Source organism: Rhynchophorus ferrugineus, unplaced genomic scaffold (genome assembly GCF_030347505.1).
Source record: "Rhynchophorus ferrugineus isolate W39M unplaced genomic scaffold, kcgeb_rfMv2 rfM12, whole genome shotgun sequence".
Classification (NCBI taxonomy): domain Eukaryota; kingdom Metazoa; phylum Arthropoda; class Insecta; order Coleoptera; family Curculionidae; genus Rhynchophorus; species Rhynchophorus ferrugineus.
The window spans coordinates 5,162,501-5,186,234 of record NW_027472591.1 but is presented as its reverse complement, the minus strand read 5'-3'; the positions used below and the strand labels follow the sequence as shown (position 1 = coordinate 5,186,234).

Here is a 23,734-nt window from a genome sequence, read left to right as displayed (position 1 = left end):
TTAATTACAGTTCCTATTTGTTCATTTCGAGACGTTCCCGTGATTAATACTTATCGTGTAGAAATTAGCCACAATCCACAATTAGCCACAGTTAGGAAAAATAAATTAATTATCATATAGTCATAAACGTAATAAAAATGAATACACATATTTTCGAAGTCACTCCAGAAATACTTTACCTTATTTTTAAATAACAATCTCGGGCCGTACCATTTTTACAAAACTTATTCTATATACTTACTATATAACAGATTATAATGATATAATATAATTCAATACAATAACTACAATATATATATATATATCTGAAAATTCTGTTTTTATAAAATGTCAGCTACTGTTTAACATTTCATTTTTTAAAATGTATATCCAATTGTGGTTCTGAAAAGAACCGATTTTGCAGGTAAGTAGTATATTGAAACACACATAGGTATGTGAATTAATTTACTTAGAACTGGTATATTTGGTGACTGCTTTGGTACCTTCGCTAACGGCGTGCTTAGCCAACTCACCGGGTAACAATAACCTAACGGCGGTTTGGATTTCTCTGCTCGTGATGGTCGATCTTTTATTGTAATGGGCGAGGCGCGACGCTTCGGCGGCTATCCTTTCGAATATATCGTTCACGAAAGAATTCATAATCGACATGGCCTTGCTGGAAATACCCGTATCGGGATGAACCTGCTTTAAAACTTTGTATATGTAAATCGCATAGCTTTCCTTCCTCCTGCGCTTCTTTTTCTTGTCGCTCTTAGAGATATTTTTCTGGGCTTTTCCGGCTTTCTTGGCCGCCTTACCGCTTGTCTTCGGTGGCATTTCGAAATAAAAATCCCGACGTCTCACGTACCTCAAAGAGTACTTAACTAAAAAAATGCCTTTAATTCTAGAACTTATAACATTCGAAGGAACACTTCTAAGCCCCGCCCATAGCCCGAGTTAGAGTCTGATTGGTCGCGTATGATATAACGAGTTTGGCTCGCGGACAAAATTCCAGGCCGATCTGTAAGAAATTTCCAGTACCGTTTTTGATTTAAAGGTGAGCAGTATCTAACAACGATCGAGATTAACATGTCCGGACGTGGTAAAGGCGGAAAAGTGAAGGGAAAGGCGAAGTCTCGTTCCAATCGTGCGGGATTACAATTTCCTGTCGGTCGTATTCACCGACTTCTAAGGAAAGGAAATTATGCCGAACGCGTAGGGGCCGGTGCTCCCGTTTACTTAGCTGCCGTAATGGAATATCTGGCGGCCGAAGTTCTCGAGTTGGCGGGTAACGCCGCTAGAGACAACAAGAAAACAAGGATTATCCCTAGGCATTTACAATTGGCCATCAGAAACGACGAGGAATTGAATAAACTGTTATCTGGCGTTACTATTGCCCAGGGCGGCGTCTTGCCTAACATTCAAGCAGTATTATTGCCTAAAAAGACAGACAGCAAAACCAAATAGATAACGCAAACCGTTTAAAGTTTTGCATACGCCCTTTAATATCGGTCCTTTTCAGGGCCAACAAAATCGTATAAAAAAGAAGTTAGAATACGCGTTCTTATTAAAGAATAAATATTAACTAGAAAATTTATAAATAATCTGATCTGTACTGAATATTCCTTTATTACTGTTTTAGAGTATCGATCGATCGGTTCCCTAATTAGTTACGGCTCTATCTAGAAAATAATCATTTAAGTAATAATAAGATAATAAATAAATTATATAAATATTCTTTCTTTTATAAAGTTATATTGTGGTTCTGAAAAGAACCGTTTTTTTTCTATTAAAAAAATACGGTCTTGGACGAACGTATTTTTTAGGGAAGTCGTAGCACGTCCAGGAGTGTCGGGATATTTGTAATTTTCAACTCCGTGTCTTCTTGATCTGACGATGAAATGTGTCGCCTGTTTAATATATCGTCATACGTAGTAGAAATAGTTTTATTTCTTTTTCTTTGGTGATACTGGTTTTTTAGTTTTCGCACCTTCACCAGCGGCAACACGAACAGTTGAGGTCGTCGTCTTAGCACTTTTCGGTTTAGGCGCCTTGGGCTTTTTCGTAGGTCCGGCTTTATTAGATTTTTTCGCTTTGGAAGGCGATTTCGGGGATCTTGCGGCCGTGTTGCTTTTTGCTGCTTTCGAAGATGAACTATTAGCGGCGGCATTGGAAGCGGACGTAGTCGTGGCGGCGGTAGATTTCTTTCCTGTTTTCTTTTCGACGGCTTTTTTGGCAGAAGCTTTTTTCTCGGCCAAAGTTGCAGATTCACCTTTCTTACTTTTAGCTGTGGTTTTCTTAGTTGAGGCGGAGGCGGCGGTCGTCTTTTTTTCCGTTTTCTCTGAGGTTTTTTTGGCAGACGCTTTTTTACCACCGGCTGTCGTAGCTGTCGCGGCACCTCCTACTGGTTTTCGTTTATTTTTCTGTCCGGTTTTGGCAGTGGCCGTTTTTCTTTTCTTCGTACCTGCGGCTGTCGTACCTCCTGCTTTACGTGCCGAAGCCGCTAATTTAAATGATCCGGAAGCTCCTTTGCCCTTCGTTTGTACCAAAACACCCGAAGCGATCCACGTCTTTATATATTTCTTTATAAAGGGCGATAATTTGTCAGCATCCACTTTGTAATTGGCCGCTATGTATTTTTTAATAGCTCTGAAGGAAGTTCCGCCTTTCTCTTTCAATCCTTTAATTGCACTCGTTACCATATCAGCGATCGGAGGATGACTAACTTTCGATTTAGAACTCTTCGCCTTGCTCCAAGTGGATTTTTCTTTCTTCCCTCCTGCAGACGAACCTGCGCTACCGGCTGTAGCTGATGCGGCTCCCGTAGCCGACACCGAAGATGAATTCGACCCGGCCGGTGTGCCTGTTGACGATGCGTTAACAACGGCGGCGGAATTTCCTCCACTCCCTTGATTCGACGAAGGAGAAACCGCTTGTCCGCTAATATCGACGTCCGACATTCTGATATAATTTCTTAATTTTCTTATAAGAACGTTCTAATCACGATTCGTTTGACAAAGTTACGTACGTGCGTATGCTTCTCGTTCGCGTATTTTAACTGTCTGACGGTCGCTCTCATTTAATGCGTACCCTATATGATATGAGCCGAACGGAGGACTGAACGGTCGAGCGCGAACGACGTTCCATATTCCGGCTTCGTCGAAACGTTCATCGAGCTTGGAACCGTTTACTTATTTCTCATATTAAATACATAAATCCTTTAGAATATCATACGATTTATGTTCGAGGCGTTAAAAGATAAAACGTAGTAGAAGTAGCAAACTTTACCAATAAATTTTACGTTGACTATCGTCTTAGAAGGAAGCACAAAATCAAGCGTTGCTCTCGATTCCGTCGAAACTACCAATTTACATTCGAGTTATAGACTTTCGGTTATAACTATGAAAATATATCTTTTCAAATCTACGTCCCCCGATATATCGTCTTTTGATATAAATGCAATTCCGTACAGATCTAATGCTATTATTGGAGAAACGAGACATATTATTCCTAATTGATGCGGTACAGATTGTTCGTTGTCCAAAACGAATCTATATCGAAACGTACCGTTGTCGAATTAACTGTAAGAAAACAATGACATGAAAATTAACCGATCCTATACTAATATACTTCTTATTTAACGGTTTCTTAACACCATCCGAACTCTGGGTTACAATCGAACGTATCGGGTGAGCAACGATATCGAGACGTCTATAAGAATATCGTGTCAAACCCTTCTGTATCGATACAATGCTCATATATATTATAGTATATTTTGCTTCTTTAGTTGAAATCTGTTTTCATAAATAGTTATCTAAAGTCAATAAATACATGGAACGCGATCTCCATACATACGTGCGTAGAACTACCGTACCTTCTTTGAAATCTTAAGGATTCTCCAAGCTCATCGACGCGAAGTTTATCTCGGAGTATTTTCTCTCTAAAGGAAAACTATATTAAAGCTTCAACGAAGATTCGGTATTCGATTGTTCACCATCATTTACATTCTTGTCATTAACCTAACATTTATTATGAAATCTTATTTTAAACTTTATCTATCTTTTTATATTACGATCGTCTATTATAATGCAGTATATTTGTTACTTTACAAGTAAATCTTAGATGAAAGGAGCAGATATTTAATAAAATTTAACGTCATCTTAGTCCATTTTCGAATAATAAATTTCTTTTTTTATGCTAGTAAATTTGTGGCTCTGAAAAGAACCGTTGTTTTCTTTAGTTGAATAGATACGTTGTTCTGTTTTAATTGGTCAGCATATATAATACTTTATTTAACCGCCAAATCCGTATAGGGTTCGTCCTTGGCGTTTGAGGGCGTATACTACATCCATGGCAGTAACGGTTTTCCTTTTGGCGTGTTCGGTATAAGTGACGGCGTCTCTGATAACGTTTTCCAAAAATACTTTTAATACACCTCTGGTTTCTTCATAAATTAGACCGGATATACGTTTAACTCCACCCCGCCTAGCCAATCTTCTGATGGCGGGTTTCGTAATACCTTGGATATTATCACGAAGCACTTTACGATGCCGCTTAGCGCCTCCTTTTCCCAAACCTTTACCACCTTTACCTCTGCCCGTCATGATTTATTCAATTTAGTATTAAAAGAAAGCAAATTTATAATCGAATTGTGCAGCGTACACCTCGAATACTACGGGTAACTATTTCAATTTCAAATCCTACCATGGGTTTTGTTGAGTTCGAATCGGGTCCCGCCCACAGATGCTAGCCGGACCAATCAGAATATCTTCACACATTATTAAAAAGGGAGATTTCTTTGACACCTTCGATCAGTTTCCAAAAGTTCGTTGGTGCTTGCGCTTGTAATTCTTCCTACACGTTTGAAGTCAGACCCGTTTAGACGATGGCTCGTACCAAGCAAACTGCTCGAAAATCAACCGGAGGTAAGGCTCCCAGAAAACAATTGGCTACTAAAGCAGCCAGGAAAAGCGCTCCCGCTACCGGTGGTGTTAAAAAACCGCATCGTTACAGACCCGGTACGGTCGCTCTAAGAGAAATCCGACGCTATCAGAAGAGTACCGAATTATTGATTAGGAAATTGCCTTTCCAACGATTGGTTCGCGAAATCGCTCAGGATTTCAAGACCGATTTACGTTTCCAAAGTTCGGCAGTGATGGCTTTGCAAGAAGCTAGCGAGGCCTATTTGGTTGGTCTCTTTGAAGACACCAATTTGTGTGCGATCCATGCTAAACGAGTAACTATCATGCCTAAGGACATTCAATTAGCCAGACGCATTAGAGGCGAACGTGCATAAATGCTACGGCTGTCCTATATTAAGGTCGTTTTTTGTATTTATATGAAAAAAAAAGGTTCTTCTCAGAACCACCAACTTCTATTAGAAAAAAGAGACATTGATATTTTTTCCGTTTATATGACGCTTTAGTTATAATATTTGTGAATTGAATTTAGAATATTATGCTCACAAATATATTGTGAATATTGAGGAATCCTTAGTAATAAGGTGTGAACACCTGCTGGATTGACTTGAAGTTTATATCACGATAAGAAAGGGGTATCACATATACTGTTATTATGTTACCGTAAAGGAATGAATATATAAAATAAAATATTTTTTTCTGGATATTTTAACATTTTTATGAACGATTACTATATTTTAATTTATTTGACTTCGTATATATCCTATCTTCTTAACAATAGTTTATTTCTTTTTTTCTTCTTTAAACATTTTGGGGCTCTGAAAAGAGCCGTTTTCCACCCTTCATATTATTATGATCACCTTCAAAATAATATATTTCGTTTACTTAGAACTGGTATATTTAGTGACAGCTTTGGTACCTTCGCTAACGGCATGCTTAGCCAATTCACCGGGTAACAATAACCTAACGGCGGTTTGGATTTCTCTGCTCGTGATGGTCGATCTTTTATTGTAATGGGCGAGGCGCGACGCTTCGGCGGCTATCCTTTCGAATATATCGTTCACGAAAGAATTCATAATCGACATGGCCTTGCTGGAAATACCCGTATCGGGATGAACCTGCTTTAAAACTTTGTATATGTAAATCGCGTAGCTTTCCTTCCTCCTACGCTTTTTTTTCTTATCGCTCTTAGAAATGTTTTTCTGGGCTTTTCCAGCCTTTTTTGCCGCTTTACCGCTTGTCTTCGGTGGCATTTTAAACGAATGAGATTCGCGACCTACCCATACAGCAAAAGATAAAAGACTAAACCGAAATATACCTATAGTCGTTTAATTATTTGATAAATGACGCTACACTTCTAAGCTCCGCCCATTCTTGGCGTTATGTCGTAGAAAGCTCTGATTGGTCGAGTAGGAAACGTACTAGTGTTTTGAGAAGTTGCCGAATAAAAGCTATTCGCTGGACAGTTCACTGCCAGTTGTTCATTCGTTGTCGAAAGGACGTGAGCGTTGTCGCCATTAGTTTTTCGGTTATTTTTAGTTTAAAAAAGTTAGCAATACAATGTCTGGACGTGGTAAGGGTGGAAAAGTGAAGGGAAAGGCGAAATCTCGTTCCAACCGAGCGGGATTACAATTTCCTGTTGGCCGTATTCACCGGCTTTTAAGGAAAGGAAATTATGCCGAACGCGTAGGGGCCGGTGCTCCCGTCTACTTAGCTGCCGTAATGGAATATTTGGCGGCCGAAGTTCTCGAGTTGGCAGGTAACGCCGCTAGAGACAACAAGAAAACAAGGATTATCCCTAGGCATTTACAATTGGCCATCAGAAATGACGAAGAACTGAACAAACTCCTCTCCGGTGTTACTATAGCCCAGGGCGGCGTTCTACCAAACATCCAGGCCGTATTGTTACCGAAAAAAACAGATAGTAAAACCAAATAAGTTACATGAGCCTTAGGGTTTTTGTGTCGTACAAAAACCTTTTAACTATCGGTCCTTTTCAGGACCACCAAAATAATAAAACAAAAAAAGAACTTAAAATTAAAACTCATATTATGACTTGCACTTACTAATTATTTAAAATATTCTAATAAACAGTTTAAGTACTTTAAAGATTGTTTTTTGGGTGTGTAAGATAAATTAAGAGACATTCCAATACCAATAATTATCGTTTTATTAAACAACAATTAAGTCGAAATAATATGAAGGATTTATTTCTAGCGGTTCTCCTTTAGTAAAATCGAACCGTATTATAACATCGCGCCTTGTATATAATCTATGTAATTAACGATGAATTTAAGGGGCGGTCTATTTATTAAGTATAGAGTTTTGGAATCCAAACCCTCAAATAATTAGGGCCAGTTATACTTAAATTATTATTTTAAATAAAATTATGATGATTGTAATGATTGAAAGATTATCCTTAAATCCTAATAGAGCTTCCGTTTTTTAAATATCGATAAATTTGTGGTTCTGAAAAGAACCGTTGTTTAATTTTTCTAAAATTAATTTTGAGGGTCACATTTCACGTTAGTTCGCGAATAAAATGTGACTTAACCTCCAAACCCGTATAATGTACGTCCTTGACGTTTCAAGGCGTATACTACATCCATTGCGGTAACGGTTTTTCTTTTGGCGTGTTCGGTATATGTAACGGCATCTCTGATGACGTTTTCCAAAAACACTTTTAAAACACCTCTGGTCTCTTCGTAAATCAGACCAGATATACGTTTTACGCCGCCTCGTCTAGCCAATCTTCTAATGGCGGGCTTCGTAATACCTTGGATATTATCACGAAGCACTTTACGATGCCGCTTGGCTCCTCCTTTTCCCAAACCTTTACCACCTTTACCTCTGCCGGTCATCTTTTATCGAACCTAATACAAAAAAAATAAATGATCTCGAATAAGTAGCGCGCTCACAACACGAGTGCTACGGACAACTGTTGTCGATTACATTCAATCAGCCCGGTTTTGTAGACTTAGGATTGAGTTCCGCCCACTGGCACAAAACGGACCAATCAGATTAGATAACATGTTATAAAAAGGACTCTCTGATTTTATGACCGAATCAGTCCGAAAGGGGTCGCCGTCGTTTGCGTTTGTTAATTTTTCTCATTACCTCTATTTTAAAAATATGGCTCGTACCAAGCAAACTGCGCGAAAATCAACAGGAGGTAAAGCTCCTAGGAAACAATTGGCTACCAAAGCGGCCAGGAAAAGCGCTCCAGCTACCGGTGGCGTTAAGAAACCACATCGCTACCGACCTGGGACGGTCGCTTTGCGGGAGATTCGTCGTTATCAAAAGAGCACCGAATTATTGATTAGGAAATTACCTTTTCAACGATTGGTTCGCGAAATCGCTCAAGATTTCAAGACCGATTTACGTTTTCAAAGTTCGGCGGTAATGGCTTTACAAGAGGCCAGCGAAGCTTATTTAGTTGGCCTTTTTGAGGATACTAATTTATGTGCGATACATGCAAAGCGAGTAACCATCATGCCCAAGGATATTCAGCTAGCCAGACGTATCAGAGGCGAACGTGCCTAAACTTTATTTTCTATCATTTATAATACTCTACTTATAGTCGTATTTTGCAACAAAAAAAAACGGTTCTTTTCAGAACCACCTAAATTTAATCAAAGAAAAAGAAGATAATTCAATTAATATTCTTTTATCGATATTTATATAAACCACTAAAAGAGTTATGGATTTTTATCTCAGAGTTATATTCGACTACATGTTAGTAATTAATAACAGTCGGTGTACTTATACGCATTGTTTTTAAAAACTAAAGAAAAAATAATGTAATCACTAATAACCAAAGAATAATAATATACTGTTGATAACAAAATTTGTATTTCAATATTGGATACTACAGCTGTATAATATATAAAATTAATTTTTTTAAGATTATTTCTTTTTTTATTTATCTAAATTGTGGCTCTGAAAAGAACCGTTTTCTCCTTTATGATATTCAAGGCTTATGGTTTACTTAGAACTGGTATATTTAGTGACGGCTTTGGTACCTTCACTAACGGCGTGCTTAGCCAATTCACCGGGCAGCAATAATCGCACGGCAGTTTGGATTTCTCTGCTTGTGATAGTAGATCTTTTATTGTAATGAGCGAGACGGGACGCTTCGGCGGCTATCCTTTCGAATATATCGTTCACGAAAGAATTCATGATCGACATGGCCTTGCTGGAGATACCCGTATCGGGATGAACTTGCTTTAAAACTTTGTAAATGTAGATCGCGTAGCTTTCCTTCCTCTTGCGTTTCTTTTTCTTGTCACTTTTGGAGATATTTTTCTGAGCCTTACCGGCCTTTTTGGCCGCCTTACCGCTTGTTTTCGGAGGCATTTCGAAATAAATATTACGATATTAAAGGAACCACGAAAAGTACTAGACTAAAACAAATTTCAGGAATCCTTAGAATTTATAGGCTCCTTAAATACACTCCTAAGCCCCGCCTATTATCTGAGTTAGCCTTTCATTGGTCGCGTACGAGATCATGCGTTCGGCTTACGAACAAAATTCGTTGCTAGTATGTTGACAGTTTTAGTACAGATTTCAACTCTAAGGCGAGCGAGTTCTAGAAGCAATCGATAGTAAAATGTCCGGACGTGGTAAAGGCGGAAAAGTGAAGGGAAAGGCGAAGTCTCGTTCTAACCGAGCGGGATTACAATTCCCTGTCGGTCGTATTCACAGACTTTTAAGGAAAGGGAATTATGCCGAACGCGTAGGGGCCGGTGCTCCCGTCTACTTAGCTGCCGTAATGGAATATCTGGCAGCCGAGGTTCTCGAATTGGCGGGTAACGCCGCTAGAGATAACAAGAAAACCAGGATTATCCCTAGGCATTTGCAATTGGCCATCAGAAACGACGAAGAATTGAACAAACTCCTATCCGGAGTTACTATAGCCCAGGGCGGCGTTCTGCCAAATATCCAAGCTGTATTGTTACCTAAAAAGACAGATAGCAAAACTAAATAAAACGAATGTAACCTATTTTATCATCAAATATCGGTCCTTTTCAGGACCACCAAGACAGCTGAAAAAGAGAATTTTATTATTTTAGCTTAAGTAGTAAAATAACAGGCATAAGTTTTAATTTTGAGAGGTTTTGTGATATACGACAGAGTTACGACGATATTTTATAGATCGCAATACTTTTGACAATACCTTTCTCTGAATCTTCGTGCATGCAGTCTCTTCTTAATGAGAGTATTGAACAATATCCATTTTATTGTATCGATATCGTATCTTTCTAATTTCTCATTCATTTCATTAATTATTTCCTAATTGTTATGATCGGATTTGCAAAGATTAGGATTTCTGTATATCGAACCGGTACATGTCAGCTGTATTTATGAGGTTATGTTATTTGTTCTTAGAATTTGATGTGATCAATTGAAAATGAGATGAAAGTTGCTTTAATTTATCGTTTCGGACCGACTATTAGTGCCGTGTCATCGTTTGGAGATTACTATGGAACATAATTGTGCGACGAGTTATGATAGACTGTCATTTATTGTTGCGACTGGATTTGGTGGTCTCCAGCTATATATGCGTTTATTATTTATAATTGTCGATCCGATTCACTACCTACTAATTCTATATTGTGAATTTTTAGTTTAATGATCATGTCCTTACTGTTGGACCAACACCCCACTTGGATGCATTGGTACGATGACTGTCTCCGTAGGAAGGCCATGCATGACAGTCAACCCATGTATTTCTTTTCATTAGGGTAGTTTATACAGTAAGTGTCTATTTATTGACTATAGGGTACCAATTAGTTACTTCGTATGGTTACCTTTAAGGTAATTGAATGATATTGTTGCTTTTAGTGAGCAACTAAATGACATTGAGAGATTTGACCGGATGTTAGTTTGAAGATGTTTATATATTCCATGCAACAATCTTTCGCTTATTCCGAGTTGCTGCGGTTATACACAGTTACTGACTTGCCCCTTGACATCCTCTCGGATGTGCACTTCCTTTGAGGATTATCCGTGATGACCTGTATTGCCTTATATAATTAGCATTTTTGAGTAAGTTTGAAATCTAGGTGAGAGTGCCGTTTATGTATGTATATGTTTGTTAATCTAGTGATTTATCATAGGTTACTTATTGTTGTTATTGCAATTTAGGTTAGATTGTTTCGAAGAGCCTTCCTTGATGTGAATATATCTCTTCCTTTGTTTCGACTGTGGGTGAATTCTGATGCTTAGCTAAGGATATTTTATATCATATTCTATTTATATCATTAATTTAGAATAGAATAGAATATAATATAATACAATTTTCAAAGATTTTTAATGATATTCTTGACAATTTTACGCTTCTCTATATTTGAAAATCCTATTCTTTGATTGTCTTGGTTCTCGCTAGATGGCGCGCGCCGCCTGATTTCTTTCTCTACTTTATGTCGTTGGATATTGTTTTCGTCTCTCATTCATTAGAATTGACGTACACGCATTGGAGGTTATGTCTTCGTTCTGTTTAAACGTTTTGTTTATTTTATTTTGTTATTGTTGTGTTTTTAGGTTTTCTTATGGATTAGACCGATCTTATGTGATTTGTCGACCTGTGACTTGTTTGTTTTACCCCCTCGCACCACTTGGAGGTTATGTCGGACACCATCTGTGTCACTAGATTGTACTTTTGTATGAATATTTCGTATTATTTCAGGGTGAATTTGACGCCGTAGATATGTTTTGATATTGTTTAACCACTTTTATTTCATTTTATTTTGTTGCTAGTCACCTTCCAATTAAGATACCAGCGGTGTATTTACATTTTTTGTATTTTTTAGGTTATCCGTGTCCAGTTCCCCTGACAGAACTGGTAGAGCCGACCGTGATCAATCTGGAAATCACATGTCCGAAGCTATCCGCATCAACCTGCGGTTCCTCTGCACTTGATGACCGAACGCCAACAGGCCAGGATTCTACCTTTGCTTAAGTACTTTCGGATATGTTGAATACTACATTTGTTTATATTAGACTTATCTGCTCGAAGTTTATTAGTTAGATGACTTATATGTTTGATTTGCAAGGTATGAGGTCTATTGAGATAGCGACCCCGTAGGACGGTGCAGTAACTTCGTGATTGTGTTTCATATTGTTCAATCATTCCTAATGCCAATCATCCTCCCATCGGAATATCAATAGTCTAGTTATGATTTTTAATGTTTTAGGTTAGGGAGTCTTGGCAGAGTTGACGGAACTGGCCGTGTCCGAGTGGTGGAATGGACAAAGCACCCTGGGACCATTGCTACTATGAGTTTGCCAATTTTCCATACTACAAGATGAGCATTATTTGTCTTTCTCTATGATTAGGACTATCGCTGAAACAGTAGTCCTAGCAAGTCCTACTCCCCAAGCGGAGAGAAGTTAGGGGGGCAGTAGGAATCTCGTTAATCCATGCACGCGCCTTCCTGATATGTTCGGGCATAGGCTGCGGTTGTCAAGGCGGTGGTAGTTAGTCCCGCCGTTTACCCGCGCTCGGCATCTCGATCCTTCTCTGAACGGATGCGAACGCGATCTGCTGAGCTGGTCTTTCCTGCGTAAGTATATGGACATTTTGAAATGTAGACTATCTGTCTATGGCTCTGGTGCTTGTTAAAACTCCGAGCTGGTCTTTCCTGCGTAAGTATCGGGGACGGTTCACGTACGGGTCTCCGAGCGCCTGTTCGGTTCCGTCGCGGCAGTATTGCGTAAAATTTTAGATAAGGACAGTGGGAATCTCGTTAATCCATGCACGCGCCTTCCTGATATGTTCGGGCATAGGCTGCGGTTGTCAAGGTGGTGGTAGTTAGTCCCGCCGTTTACCCGCGCTCGGCATCTCGATCCTTCTCTGAACGGATCCGAACGCGATCTGCTGAGCTGGTCTTTCCTGCGTAAGTATATGGACATTTTGAAATGTAGACTATCTGTCTATGGCTCTGGTGCTTGTTAAAGCTCCGAGCTGGTCTTTCCTGCGTAAGTATCGGGGACGGTTCACGTACGGGTCTCCGAGCGCCTGTTCGGTTCCGTCGCGGCAGTATTGCGTAAAATTTTAGATAAGGACAGTGGGAATCTCGTTAATCCATGCACGCGCCTTCCTGATATGTTCGGGCATAGGCTGCGGTTGTCAAGGTGGTGGTAGTTAGTCCCGCCGTTTACCCGCGCTCGGCATCTCGATCCTTCTCTGAACGGATCCGAACGCGATCTTAGTTAGGGACATTTTGAAATGTAGACCATGAGTCTATGGCTCAGGTGCTTGTTAAAGGTCTGAGCTGGTCTTTCCTGCGTAAGTATATGGACATTTTGAAATGTAGACTATCTGTCTATGGCTCTGGTGCTTGTTAAAGCTCCGAGCTGGTCTTTCCTGCGTAAGTATCGGGGACGGTTCACGTACGGGTCTCCGAGCGCCTGTTCGGTTCCGTCGCGGCCGTATTACGTAAAATTTTAGATAAGGACAGTGGGAATCTCGTTAATCCATGCACGCGCCTTCCTGATATGTTCGGGCATAGGCTGCGGTTGTCAAGGTGGTGGTAGTTAGTCCCGCCGTTTACCCGCGCTCGGCATCTCGATCCTTCTCTGAACGGATCCGAACGCGATCTTAGTTAGGGACATTTTGAAATGTAGACCATGAGTCTATGGCTCTGGTGCTTGTTAAAGGTCTGAGCTGGTCTTTCCTGCGTAAGTATATGGACATTTTGAAATGTAGACTATCTGTCTATGGCTCTGGTGCTTGTTAAAGCTCCGAGCTGGTCTTTCCTGCGTAAGTATCGGGAACGGTTCACGTACGGGTCTCCGAGCGCCTGTTCGGTTCCGTCGCGGCAGTATTGCGTAAAATTTTAGATAAGGACAGTGGGAATCTCGTTAATCCATGCACGCGCCTTCCTGATATGTTCGGGCATAGGCTGCGGTTGTCAAGGTGGTGGTAGTTAGTCCCGCCGTTTACCCGCGCTCGGCATCTCGATCCTTCTCTGAACGGATCCGAACGCGATCTTAGTTAGGGACATTTTGAATTGTAGACCATGAGTCTATGGCTCTGGTGCTTGTTAAAGGTCTGAGCTGGTCTTTCCTGCGTAAGTATATGGACATTTTGAAATGTAGACTATCTGTCTATGGCTCTGGTGCTTGTTAAAGCTCCGAGCTGGTCTTTCCTGCGTAAGTATCGGGGACGGTTCACGTACGGGTCTCCGAGCGCCTGTTCGGTTCCGTCGCGGCCGTATTGCGTAAAATTTTAGATAAGGACAGTGGGAATCTCGTTAATCCATGCACGCGCCTTCCTGATATGTTCGGGCATAGGCTGCGGTTGTCAAGGTGGTGGTAGTTAGTCCCGCCGTTTACCCGCGCTCGGCATCTCGATCCTTCTCTGAACGGATCCGAACGCGATCTTAGTTAGGGACATTTTGAAATGTAGACCATGAGTCTATGGCTCTGGTGCTTGTTAAAGGTCTGAGCTGGTCTTTCCTGCGTAAGTATATGGACATTTTGAAATGTAGACTATCTGTCTATGGCTCTGGTGCTTGTTAAAGCTCCGAGCTGGTCTTTCCTGCGTAAGTATCGGGGACGGTTCACGTACGGGTCTCCGAGCGCCTGTTCGGTTCCGTCGCGGCAGTATTGCGTAAAATTTTAGATAAGGACAGTGGGAATCTCGTTAATCCATGCACGCGCCTTCCTGATATGTTCGGGCATAGGCTGCGGTTGTCAAGGTGGTGGTAGTTAGTCCCGCCGTTTACCCGCGCTCGGCATCTCGATCCTTCTCTGAACGGATCCGAACGCGATCTTAGTTAGGGACATTTTGAAATGTAGACCATGAGTCTATGGCTCTGGTGCTTGTTAAAGGTCTGAGCTGGTCTTTCCTGCGTAAGTATATGGACATTTTGAAATGTAGACTATCTGTCTATGGCTCTGGTGCTTGTTAAAGCTCCGAGCTGGTCTTTCCTGCGTAAGTATCGGGGACGGTTCACGTACGGGTCTCCGAGCGCCTGTTCGGTTCCGTCGCGGCCGTATTACGTAAAATTTTAGATAAGGACAGTGGGAATCTCGTTAATCCATGCACGCGCCTTCCTGATATGTTCGGGCATAGGCTGCGGTTGTCAAGGTGGTGGTAGTTAGTCCCGCCGTTTACCCGCGCTCGGCATCTCGATCCTTCTCTGAACGGATCCGAACGCGATCTTAGTTAGGGACATTTTGAAATGTAGACCATGAGTCTATGGCTCTGGTGCTTGTTAAAGGTCTGAGCTGGTCTTTCCTGCGTAAGTATATGGACATTTTGAAATGTAGACTATCTGTCTATGGCTCTGGTGCTTGTTAAAGCTCCGAGCTGGTCTTTCCTGCGTAAGTATCGGGAACGGTTCACGTACGGGTCTCCGAGCGCCTGTTCGGTTCCGTCGTGGCAGTATTGCGTAAAATTTTAGATAAGGACAGTGGGAATCTCGTTAATCCATGCACGCGCCTTCCTGATATGTTCGGGCATAGGCTGCGGTTGTCAAGGTGGTGGTAGTTAGTCCCGCCGTTTACCCGCGCTCGGCATCTCGATCCTTCTCTGAACGGATCCGAACGCGATCTTAGTTAGGGACATTTTGAATTGTAGACCATGAGTCTATGGCTCTGGTGCTTGTTAAAGGTCTGAGCTGGTCTTTCCTACGTAAGTATATGGACATTTTGAAATGTAGACTATCTGTCTATGGCTCTGGTGCTTGTTAAAGCTCCGAGCTGGTCTTTCCTGCGTAAGTATCGGGGACGGTTCACGTACGGGTCTCCGAGCGCCTGTTCGGTTCCGTCGCGGCCGTATTGCGTAAAATTTTAGATAAGGACAGTGGGAATCTCGTTAATCCATGCACGCGCCTTCCTGATATGTTCGGGCATAGGCTGCGGTTGTCAAGGTGGTGGTAGTTAGTCCCGCCGTTTACCCGCGCTCGGCATCTCGATCCTTCTCTGAACGGATCCGAACGCGATCTTAGTTAGGGACATTTTGAAATGTAGACCATGAGTCTATGGCTCTGGTGCTTGTTAAAGGTCTGAGCTGGTCTTTCCTGCGTAAGTATATGGACATTTTGAAATGTAGACTATCTGTCTATGGCTCTGGTGCTTGTTAAAGCTCCGAGCTGGTCTTTCCTGCGTAAGTATCGGGAACGGTTCACGTACGGGTCTCCGAGCGCCTGTTCGGTTCCGTCGCGGCAGTATTGCGTAAAATTTTAGATAAGGACAGTGGGAATCTCGTTAATCCATGCACGCGCCTTCCTGATATGTTCGGGCATAGGCTGCGGTTGTCAAGGTGGTGGTAGTTAGTCCCGCCGTTTACCCGCGCTCGGCATCTCGATCCTTCTCTGAACGGATCCGAACGCGATCTTAGTTAGGGACATTTTGAATTGTAGACCATGAGTCTATGGCTCTGGTGCTTGTTAAAGGTCTGAGCTGGTCTTTCCTACGTAAGTATATGGACATTTTGAAATGTAGACTATCTGTCTATGGCTCTGGTGCTTGTTAAAGCTCCGAGCTGGTCTTTCCTGCGTAAGTATCGGGGACGGTTCACGTACGGGTCTCCGAGCGCCTGTTCGGTTCCGTCGCGGCCGTATTGCGTAAAATTTTAGATAAGGACAGTGGGAATCTCGTTAATCCATGCACGCGCCTTCCTGATATGTTCGGGCATAGGCTGCGGTTGTCAAGGTGGTGGTAGTTAGTCCCGCCGTTTACCCGCGCTCGGCATCTCGATCCTTCTCTGAACGGATCCGAACGCGATCTTAGTTAGGGACATTTTGAAATGTAGACCATGAGTCTATGGCTCTGGTGCTTGTTAAAGGTCTGAGCTGGTCTTTCCTGCGTAAGTATATGGACATTTTGAAATGTAGACTATCTGTCTATGGCTCTGGTGCTTGTTAAAGCTCCGAGCTGGTCTTTCCTGCGTAAGTATCGGGGACGGTTCACGTACGGGTCTCCGAGCGCCTGTTCGGTTCCGTCGCGGCCGTATTACGTAAAATTTTAGATAAGGACAGTGGGAATCTCGTTAATCCATGCACGCGCCTTCCTGATATGTTCGGGCATAGGCTGCGGTTGTCAAGGTGGTGGTAGTTAGTCCCGCCGTTTACCCGCGCTCGGCATCTCGATCCTTCTCTGAACGGATCCGAACGCGATCTTAGTTAGGGACATTTTGAAATGTAGACCATGAGTCTATGGCTCTGGTGCTTGTTAAAGGTCTGAGCTGGTCTTTCCTGCGTAAGTATATGGACATTTTGAAATGTAGACTATCTGTCTATGGCTCTGGTGCTTGTTAAAGCTCCGAGCTGGTCTTTCCTGCGTAAGTATCGGGGACGGTTCACGTACGGGTCTCCGAGCGCCTGTTCGGTTCCGTCGCGGCCGTATTGCGTAAAATTTTAGATAAGGACAGTGGGAATCTCGTTAATCCATGCACGCGCCTTCCTGATATGTTCGGGCATAGGCTGCGGTTGTCAAGGTGGTGGTAGTTAGTCCCGCCGTTTACCCGCGCTCGGCATCTCGATCCTTCTCTGAACGGATCCGAACGCGATCTGCTGAGCTGGTCTTTCCTGCGTAAGTATATGGACATTTTGAAATGTAGACTATCTGTCTATGGCTCTGGTGCTTGTTAAAGCTCCGAGCTGGTCTTTCCTGCGTAAGTATCGGGGACGGTTCACGTACGGGTCTCCGAGCGCCTGTTCGGTTCCGTCGCGGCCGTATTGCGTAAAATTTTAGATAAGGACAGTGGGAATCTCGTTAATCCATGCACGCGCCTTCCTGATATGTTCGGGCATAGGCTGCGGTTGTCAAGGTGGTGGTAGTTAGTCCCGCCGTTTACCCGCGCTCGGCATCTCGATCCTTCTCTGAACGGATCCGAACGCGATCTTAGTTAGGGACATTTTGAATTGTAGACCATGAGTCTATGGCTCTGGTGCTTGTTAAAGGTCTGAGCTGGTCTTTCCTACGTAAGTATATGGACATTTTGAAATGTAGACTATCTGTCTATGGCTCTGGTGCTTGTTAAAGCTCCGAGCTGGTCTTTCCTGCGTAAGTATCGGGGACGGTTCACGTACGGGTCTCCGAGCGCCTGTTCGGTTCCGTCGCGGCCGTATTGCGTAAAATTTTAGATAAGGACAGTGGGAATCTCGTTAATCCATGCACGCGCCTTCCTGATATGTTCGGGCATAGGCTGCGGTTGTCAAGGTGGTGGTAGTTAGTCCCGCCGTTTACCCGCGCTCGGCATCTCGATCCTTCTCTGAACGGATCCGAACGCGATCTGCTGAGCTGGTCTTTCCTGCGTAAGTATATGGACATTTTGAAATGTAGACTATCTGTCTATGGCTCTGGTGCTTGTTAAAGCTCCGAGCTGGTCTTTCCTGCGTAAGTATCGGGGACGGTTCACGTACGGGTCTCCGAGCGCCTGTTCGGTTCCGTCGCGGCCGTATTGCGTAAAATTTTAGATAAGGACAGTGGGAATCTCGTTAATCCATGCACGCGCCTTCCTGATATGTTCGGGCATAGGCTGCGGTTGTCAAGGTGGTGGTAGTTAGTCCCGCCGTTTACCCGCGCTCGGCATCTCGATCCTTCTCTGAACGGATCCGAACGCGATCTTAGTTAGGGACATTTTGAAATGTAGACCATGAGTCTATGGCTCTGGTGCTTGTTAAAGGTCTGAGCTGGTCTTTCCTGCGTAAGTATATGGACATTTTGAAATGTAGACTATCTGTCTATGGCTCTGGTGCTTGTTAAAGCTCCGAGCTGGTCTTTCCTGCGTAAGTATCGGGGACGGTTCACGTACGGGTCTCCGAGCGCCTGTTCGGTTCCGTCGCGGCCGTATTGCGTAAAATTTTAGATAAGGACAGTGGGAATCTCGTTAATCCATGCACGCGCCTTCCTGATATGTTCGGGCATAGGCTGCGGTTGTCAAGTTGGTGGTAGTTAGTCCCGCCGTTTACCCGCGCTCGGCATCTCGATCCTTCTCTGAACGGATCCGAACGCGATCTGCTGAGCTGGTCTTTCCTGCGTAAGTATATGGACATTTTGAAATGTAGACTATCTGTCTATGGCTCTGGTGCTTGTTAAAGCTCCGAGCTGGTCTTTCCTGCGTAAGTATCGGGGACGGTTCACGTACGGGTCTCCGAGCGCCTGTTCGGTTCCGTCGCGGCCGTATTACGTAAAATTTTAGATAAGGACAGTGGGAATCTCGTTAATCCATGCACGCGCCTTCCTGATATGTTCGGGCATAGGCTGCGGTTGTCAAGGTGGTGGTAGTTAGTCCCGCCGTTTACCCGCGCTCGGCATCTCGATCCTTCTCTGAACGGATCCGAACGCGATCTTAGTTAGGGACATTTTGAATTGTAGACCATGAGTCTATGGCTCTGGTGCTTGTTAAAGGTCTGAGCTGGTCTTTCCTACGTAAGTATATGGACATTTTGAAATGTAGACTATCTGTCTATGGCTCTGGTGCTTGTTAAAGCTCCGAGCTGGTCTTTCCTGCGTAAGTATCGGGGACGGTTCACGTACGGGTCTCCGAGCGCCTGTTCGGTTCCGTCGCGGCCGTATTGCGTAAAATTTTAGATAAGGACAGTGGGAATCTCGTTAATCCATGCACGCGCCTTCCTGATATGTTCGGGCATAGGCTGCGGTTGTCAAGGTGGTGGTAGTTAGTCCCGCCGTTTACCCGCGCTCGGCATCTCGATCCTTCTCTGAACGGATCCGAACGCGATCTTAGTTAGGGACATTTTGAATTGTAGACCATGAGTCTATGGCTCTGGTGCTTGTTAAAGGTCTGAGCTGGTCTTTCCTACGTAAGTATATGGACATTTTGAAATGTAGACTATCTGTCTATGGCTCTGGTGCTTGTTAAAGCTCCGAGCTGGTCTTTCCTGCGTAAGTATCGGGGACGGTTCACGTACGGGTCTCCGAGCGCCTGTTCGGTTCCGTCGCGGCCGTATTGCGTAAAATTTTAGATAAGGACAGTGGGAATCTCGTTAATCCATGCACGCGCCTTCCTGATATGTTCGGGCATAGGCTGCGGTTGTCAAGGTGGTGGTAGTTAGTCCCGCCGTTTACCCGCGCTCGGCATCTCGATCCTTCTCTGAACGGATCCGAACGCGATCTTAGTTAGGGACATTTTGAAATGTAGACCATGAGTCTATGGCTCTGGTGCTTGTTAAAGGTCTGAGCTGGTCTTTCCTGCGTAAGTATATGGACATTTTGAAATGTAGACTATCTGTCTATGGCTCTGGTGCTTGTTAAAGCTCCGAGCTGGTCTTTCCTGCGTAAGTATCGGGAACGGTTCACGTACGGGTCTCCGAGCGCCTGTTCGGTTCCGTCGCGGCAGTATTGCGTAAAATTTTAGATAAGGACAGTGGGAATCTCGTTAATCCATGCACGCGCCTTCCTGATATGTTCGGGCATAGGCTGCGGTTGTCAAGGTGGTGGTAGTTAGTCCCGCCGTTTACCCGCGCTCGGCATCTCGATCCTTCTCTGAACGGATCCGAACGCGATCTTAGTTAGGGACATTTTGAATTGTAGACCATGAGTCTATGGCTCTGGTGCTTGTTAAAGGTCTGAGCTGGTCTTTCCTACGTAAGTATATGGACATTTTGAAATGTAGACTATCTGTCTATGGCTCTGGTGCTTGTTAAAGCTCCGAGCTGGTCTTTCCTGCGTAAGTATCGGGGACGGTTCACGTACGGGTCTCCGAGCGCCTGTTCGGTTCCGTCGCGGCCGTATTGCGTAAAATTTTAGATAAGGACAGTGGGAATCTCGTTAATCCATGCACGCGCCTTCCTGATATGTTCGGGCATAGGCTGCGGTTGTCAAGGTGGTGGTAGTTAGTCCCGCCGTTTACCCGCGCTCGGCATCTCGATCCTTCTCTGAACGGATCCGAACGCGATCTTAGTTAGGGACATTTTGAAATGTAGACCATGAGTCTATGGCTCAGGTGCTTGTTAAAGGTCTGAGCTGGTCTTTCCTGCGTAAGTATATGGACATTTTGAAATGTAGACTATCTGTCTATGGCTCTGGTGCTTGTTAAAGCTCCGAGCTGGTCTTTCCTGCGTAAGTATCGGGGACGGTTCACGTACGGGTCTCCGAGCGCCTGTTCGGTTCCGTCGCGGCCGTATTACGTAAAATTTTAGATAAGGACAGTGGGAATCTCGTTAATCCATGCACGCGCCTTCCTGATATGTTCGGGCATAGGCTGCGGTTGTCAAGGTGGTGGTAGTTAGTCCCGCCGTTTACCCGCGCTCGGCATCTCGATCCTTCTCTGAACGGATCCGAACGCGATCTTAGTTAGGGACATTTTGAAATGTAGACCATGAGTCTATGGCTCTGGTGCTTGTTAAAGGTCTGAGCTGGTCTTTCCTGCGTAAGTATATGGACATTTTGAAATGTAGACTATCTGTCTATGGCTCTGGTGCTTGTTAAAGCTCCGAGCTGGTCTTTCCTGCGTAAGTATCGGGGACGGTTCACGTACGGGTCTCCGAGCGCCTGTTCGGTTCCGTCGCGGCCGTATTGCGTAAAATTTTAGATAAGGACAGTGGGAATCTCGTTAATCCATGCACGCGCCTTCCTGATATGTTCGGGCATAGGCTGCGGTTGTCAAGGTGGTGGTAGTTAGTCCCGCCGTTTACCCGCGCTCGGCATCTCGATCCTTCTCTGAACGGATCCGAACGCGATCTGCTGAGCTGGTCTTTCCTGCGTAAGTATATGGACATTTTGAAATGTAGACTATCTGTCTATGGCTCTGGTGCTTGTTAAAGCTCCGAGCTGGTCTTTCCTGCGTAAGTATCGGGGACGGTTCACGTACGGGTCTCCGAGCGCCTGTTCGGTTCCGTCGCGGCCGTATTGCGTAAAATTTTAGATAAGGACAGTGGGAATCTCGTTAATCCATGCACGCGCCTTCCTGATATGTTCGGGCATAGGCTGCGGTTGTCAAGGTGGTGGTAGTTAGTCCCGCCGTTTACCCGCGCTCGGCATCTCGATCCTTCTCTGAACGGATCCGAACGCGATCTGCTGAGCTGGTCTTTCCTGCGTAAGTATATGGACATTTTGAAATGTAGACTATCTGTCTATGGCTCTGGTGCTTGTTAAAGCTCCGAGCTGGTCTTTCCTGCGTAAGTATCGGGGACGGTTCACGTACGGGTCTCCGAGCGCCTGTTCGGTTCCGTCGCGGCCGTATTGCGTAAAATTTTAGATAAGGACAGTGGGAATCTCGTTAATCCATGCACGCGCCTTCCTGATATGTTCGGGCATAGGCTGCGGTTGTCAAGGTGGTGGTAGTTAGTCCCGCCGTTTACCCGCGCTCGGCATCTCGATCCTTCTCTGAACGGATCCGAACGCGATCTTAGTTAGGGACATTTTGAAATGTAGACCATGAGTCTATGGCTCTGGTGCTTGTTAAAGGTCTGAGCTGGTCTTTCCTGCGTAAGTATATGGACATTTTGAAATGTAGACTATCTGTCTATGGCTCTGGTGCTTGTTAAAGCTCCGAGCTGGTCTTTCCTGCGTAAGTATCGGGGACGGTTCACGTACGGGTCTCCGAGCGCCTGTTCGGTTCCGTCGCGGCCGTATTGCGTAAAATTTTAGATAAGGACAGTGGGAATCTCGTTAATCCATGCACGCGCCTTCCTGATATGTTCGGGCATAGGCTGCGGTTGTCAAGTTGGTGGTAGTTAGTCCCGCCGTTTACCCGCGCTCGGCATCTCGATCCTTCTCTGAACGGATCCGAACGCGATCTGCTGAGCTGGTCTTTCCTGCGTAAGTATATGGACATTTTGAAATGTAGACTATCTGTCTATGGCTCTGGTGCTTGTTAAAGCTCCGAGCTGGTCTTTCCTGCGTAAGTATCGGGAACGGTTCACGTACGGGTCTCCGAGCGCCTGTTCGGTTCCGTCGCGGCAGTATTGCGTAAAATTTTAGATAAGGACAGTGGGAATCTCGTTAATCCATGCACGCGCCTTCCTGATATGTTCGGGCATAGGCTGCGGTTGTCAAGGCGGTGGTAGTTAGTCCCGCCGTTTACCCGCGCTCGGCATCTCGATCCTTCTCTGAACGGATCCGAACGCGATCTGCTGAGCTGGTCTTTCCTGCGTAAGTATATGGACATTTTGAAATGTAGACTATCTGTCTATGGCTCTGGTGCTTGTTAAAGCTCCGAGCTGGTCTTTCCTGCGTAAGTATCGGGGACGGTTCACGTACGGGTCTCCGAGCGCCTGTTCGGTTCCGTCGCGGCAGTATTGCGTAAAATTTTAGATAAGGACAGTGGGAATCTCGTTAATCCATGCACGCGCCTTCCTGATTTGTTCGGGCATAGGCTGCGGTTGTCAAGGCGGTGGTAGTTAGTCCCGCCGTTTACCCGCGAACGATATCTCGATAAGTTAAAATTCAAAATGGTCCAAAGGTTAGGCTACTTTCGTAACTAATCGTATTACAATGCATGACCTTTTTTGATTAATGTGGTTTCTATTTAAAGCAGGTTTTACAGTTTTACCTAATTGTCAGTTTTCTGAATGTCTAAACTATTTTCGTCCAATTTTTTTGATTAATTCATTCCAATCGAAGGTTGTACGTATTATCGGTTGCGACGATACAGAATTCCATGTATCTGTGATTGATGAGCATGTCTTCATGTTCGTTGATCCTTCATTTCATTAGAACCAAATATAGTTGCCATGTGATATCGATTTGGCTCTGAATTCTCGTCATGTCGAATTGGTATTATATGGTCCCTCATAAGTAGGTGCACTTGAAGGTTCGTCAAATTATGCGGGCGTCCTCCCGCTATATTCAGGTATACATCGGAGGTTTTAATGCAGTTGTAACTGGCCTCACCGTTTAACCGCATATGATATACTGAA

At 44.1% G+C, this 23,734-nt stretch overlaps 1 protein-coding gene across 2 annotated transcripts in view; it reads right to left on the bottom strand.

The window, feature by feature from the left end:
* Nucleotides 1-1,815: 1,815 nt before the first annotated feature.
* Nucleotides 1,816-23,734, bottom strand: part of LOC143205462 (uncharacterized) — a 37,837-nt gene continuing 15,918 nt past the window's right edge. Inside the window, exon 2 of one of the 2 annotated variants that reach the window (XM_076418641.1) lies at nt 1,816-2,449. In XM_076418641.1, the coding sequence (XP_076274756.1) occupies nt 1,926-2,449 (524 nt within the window). In that variant the 3' untranslated portion in view covers nt 1,816-1,925. Of the gene's footprint in view, nt 2,459-23,734 lie in introns of both variants that reach the window. The other variant, XM_076418642.1, reaches the window with a different exon arrangement.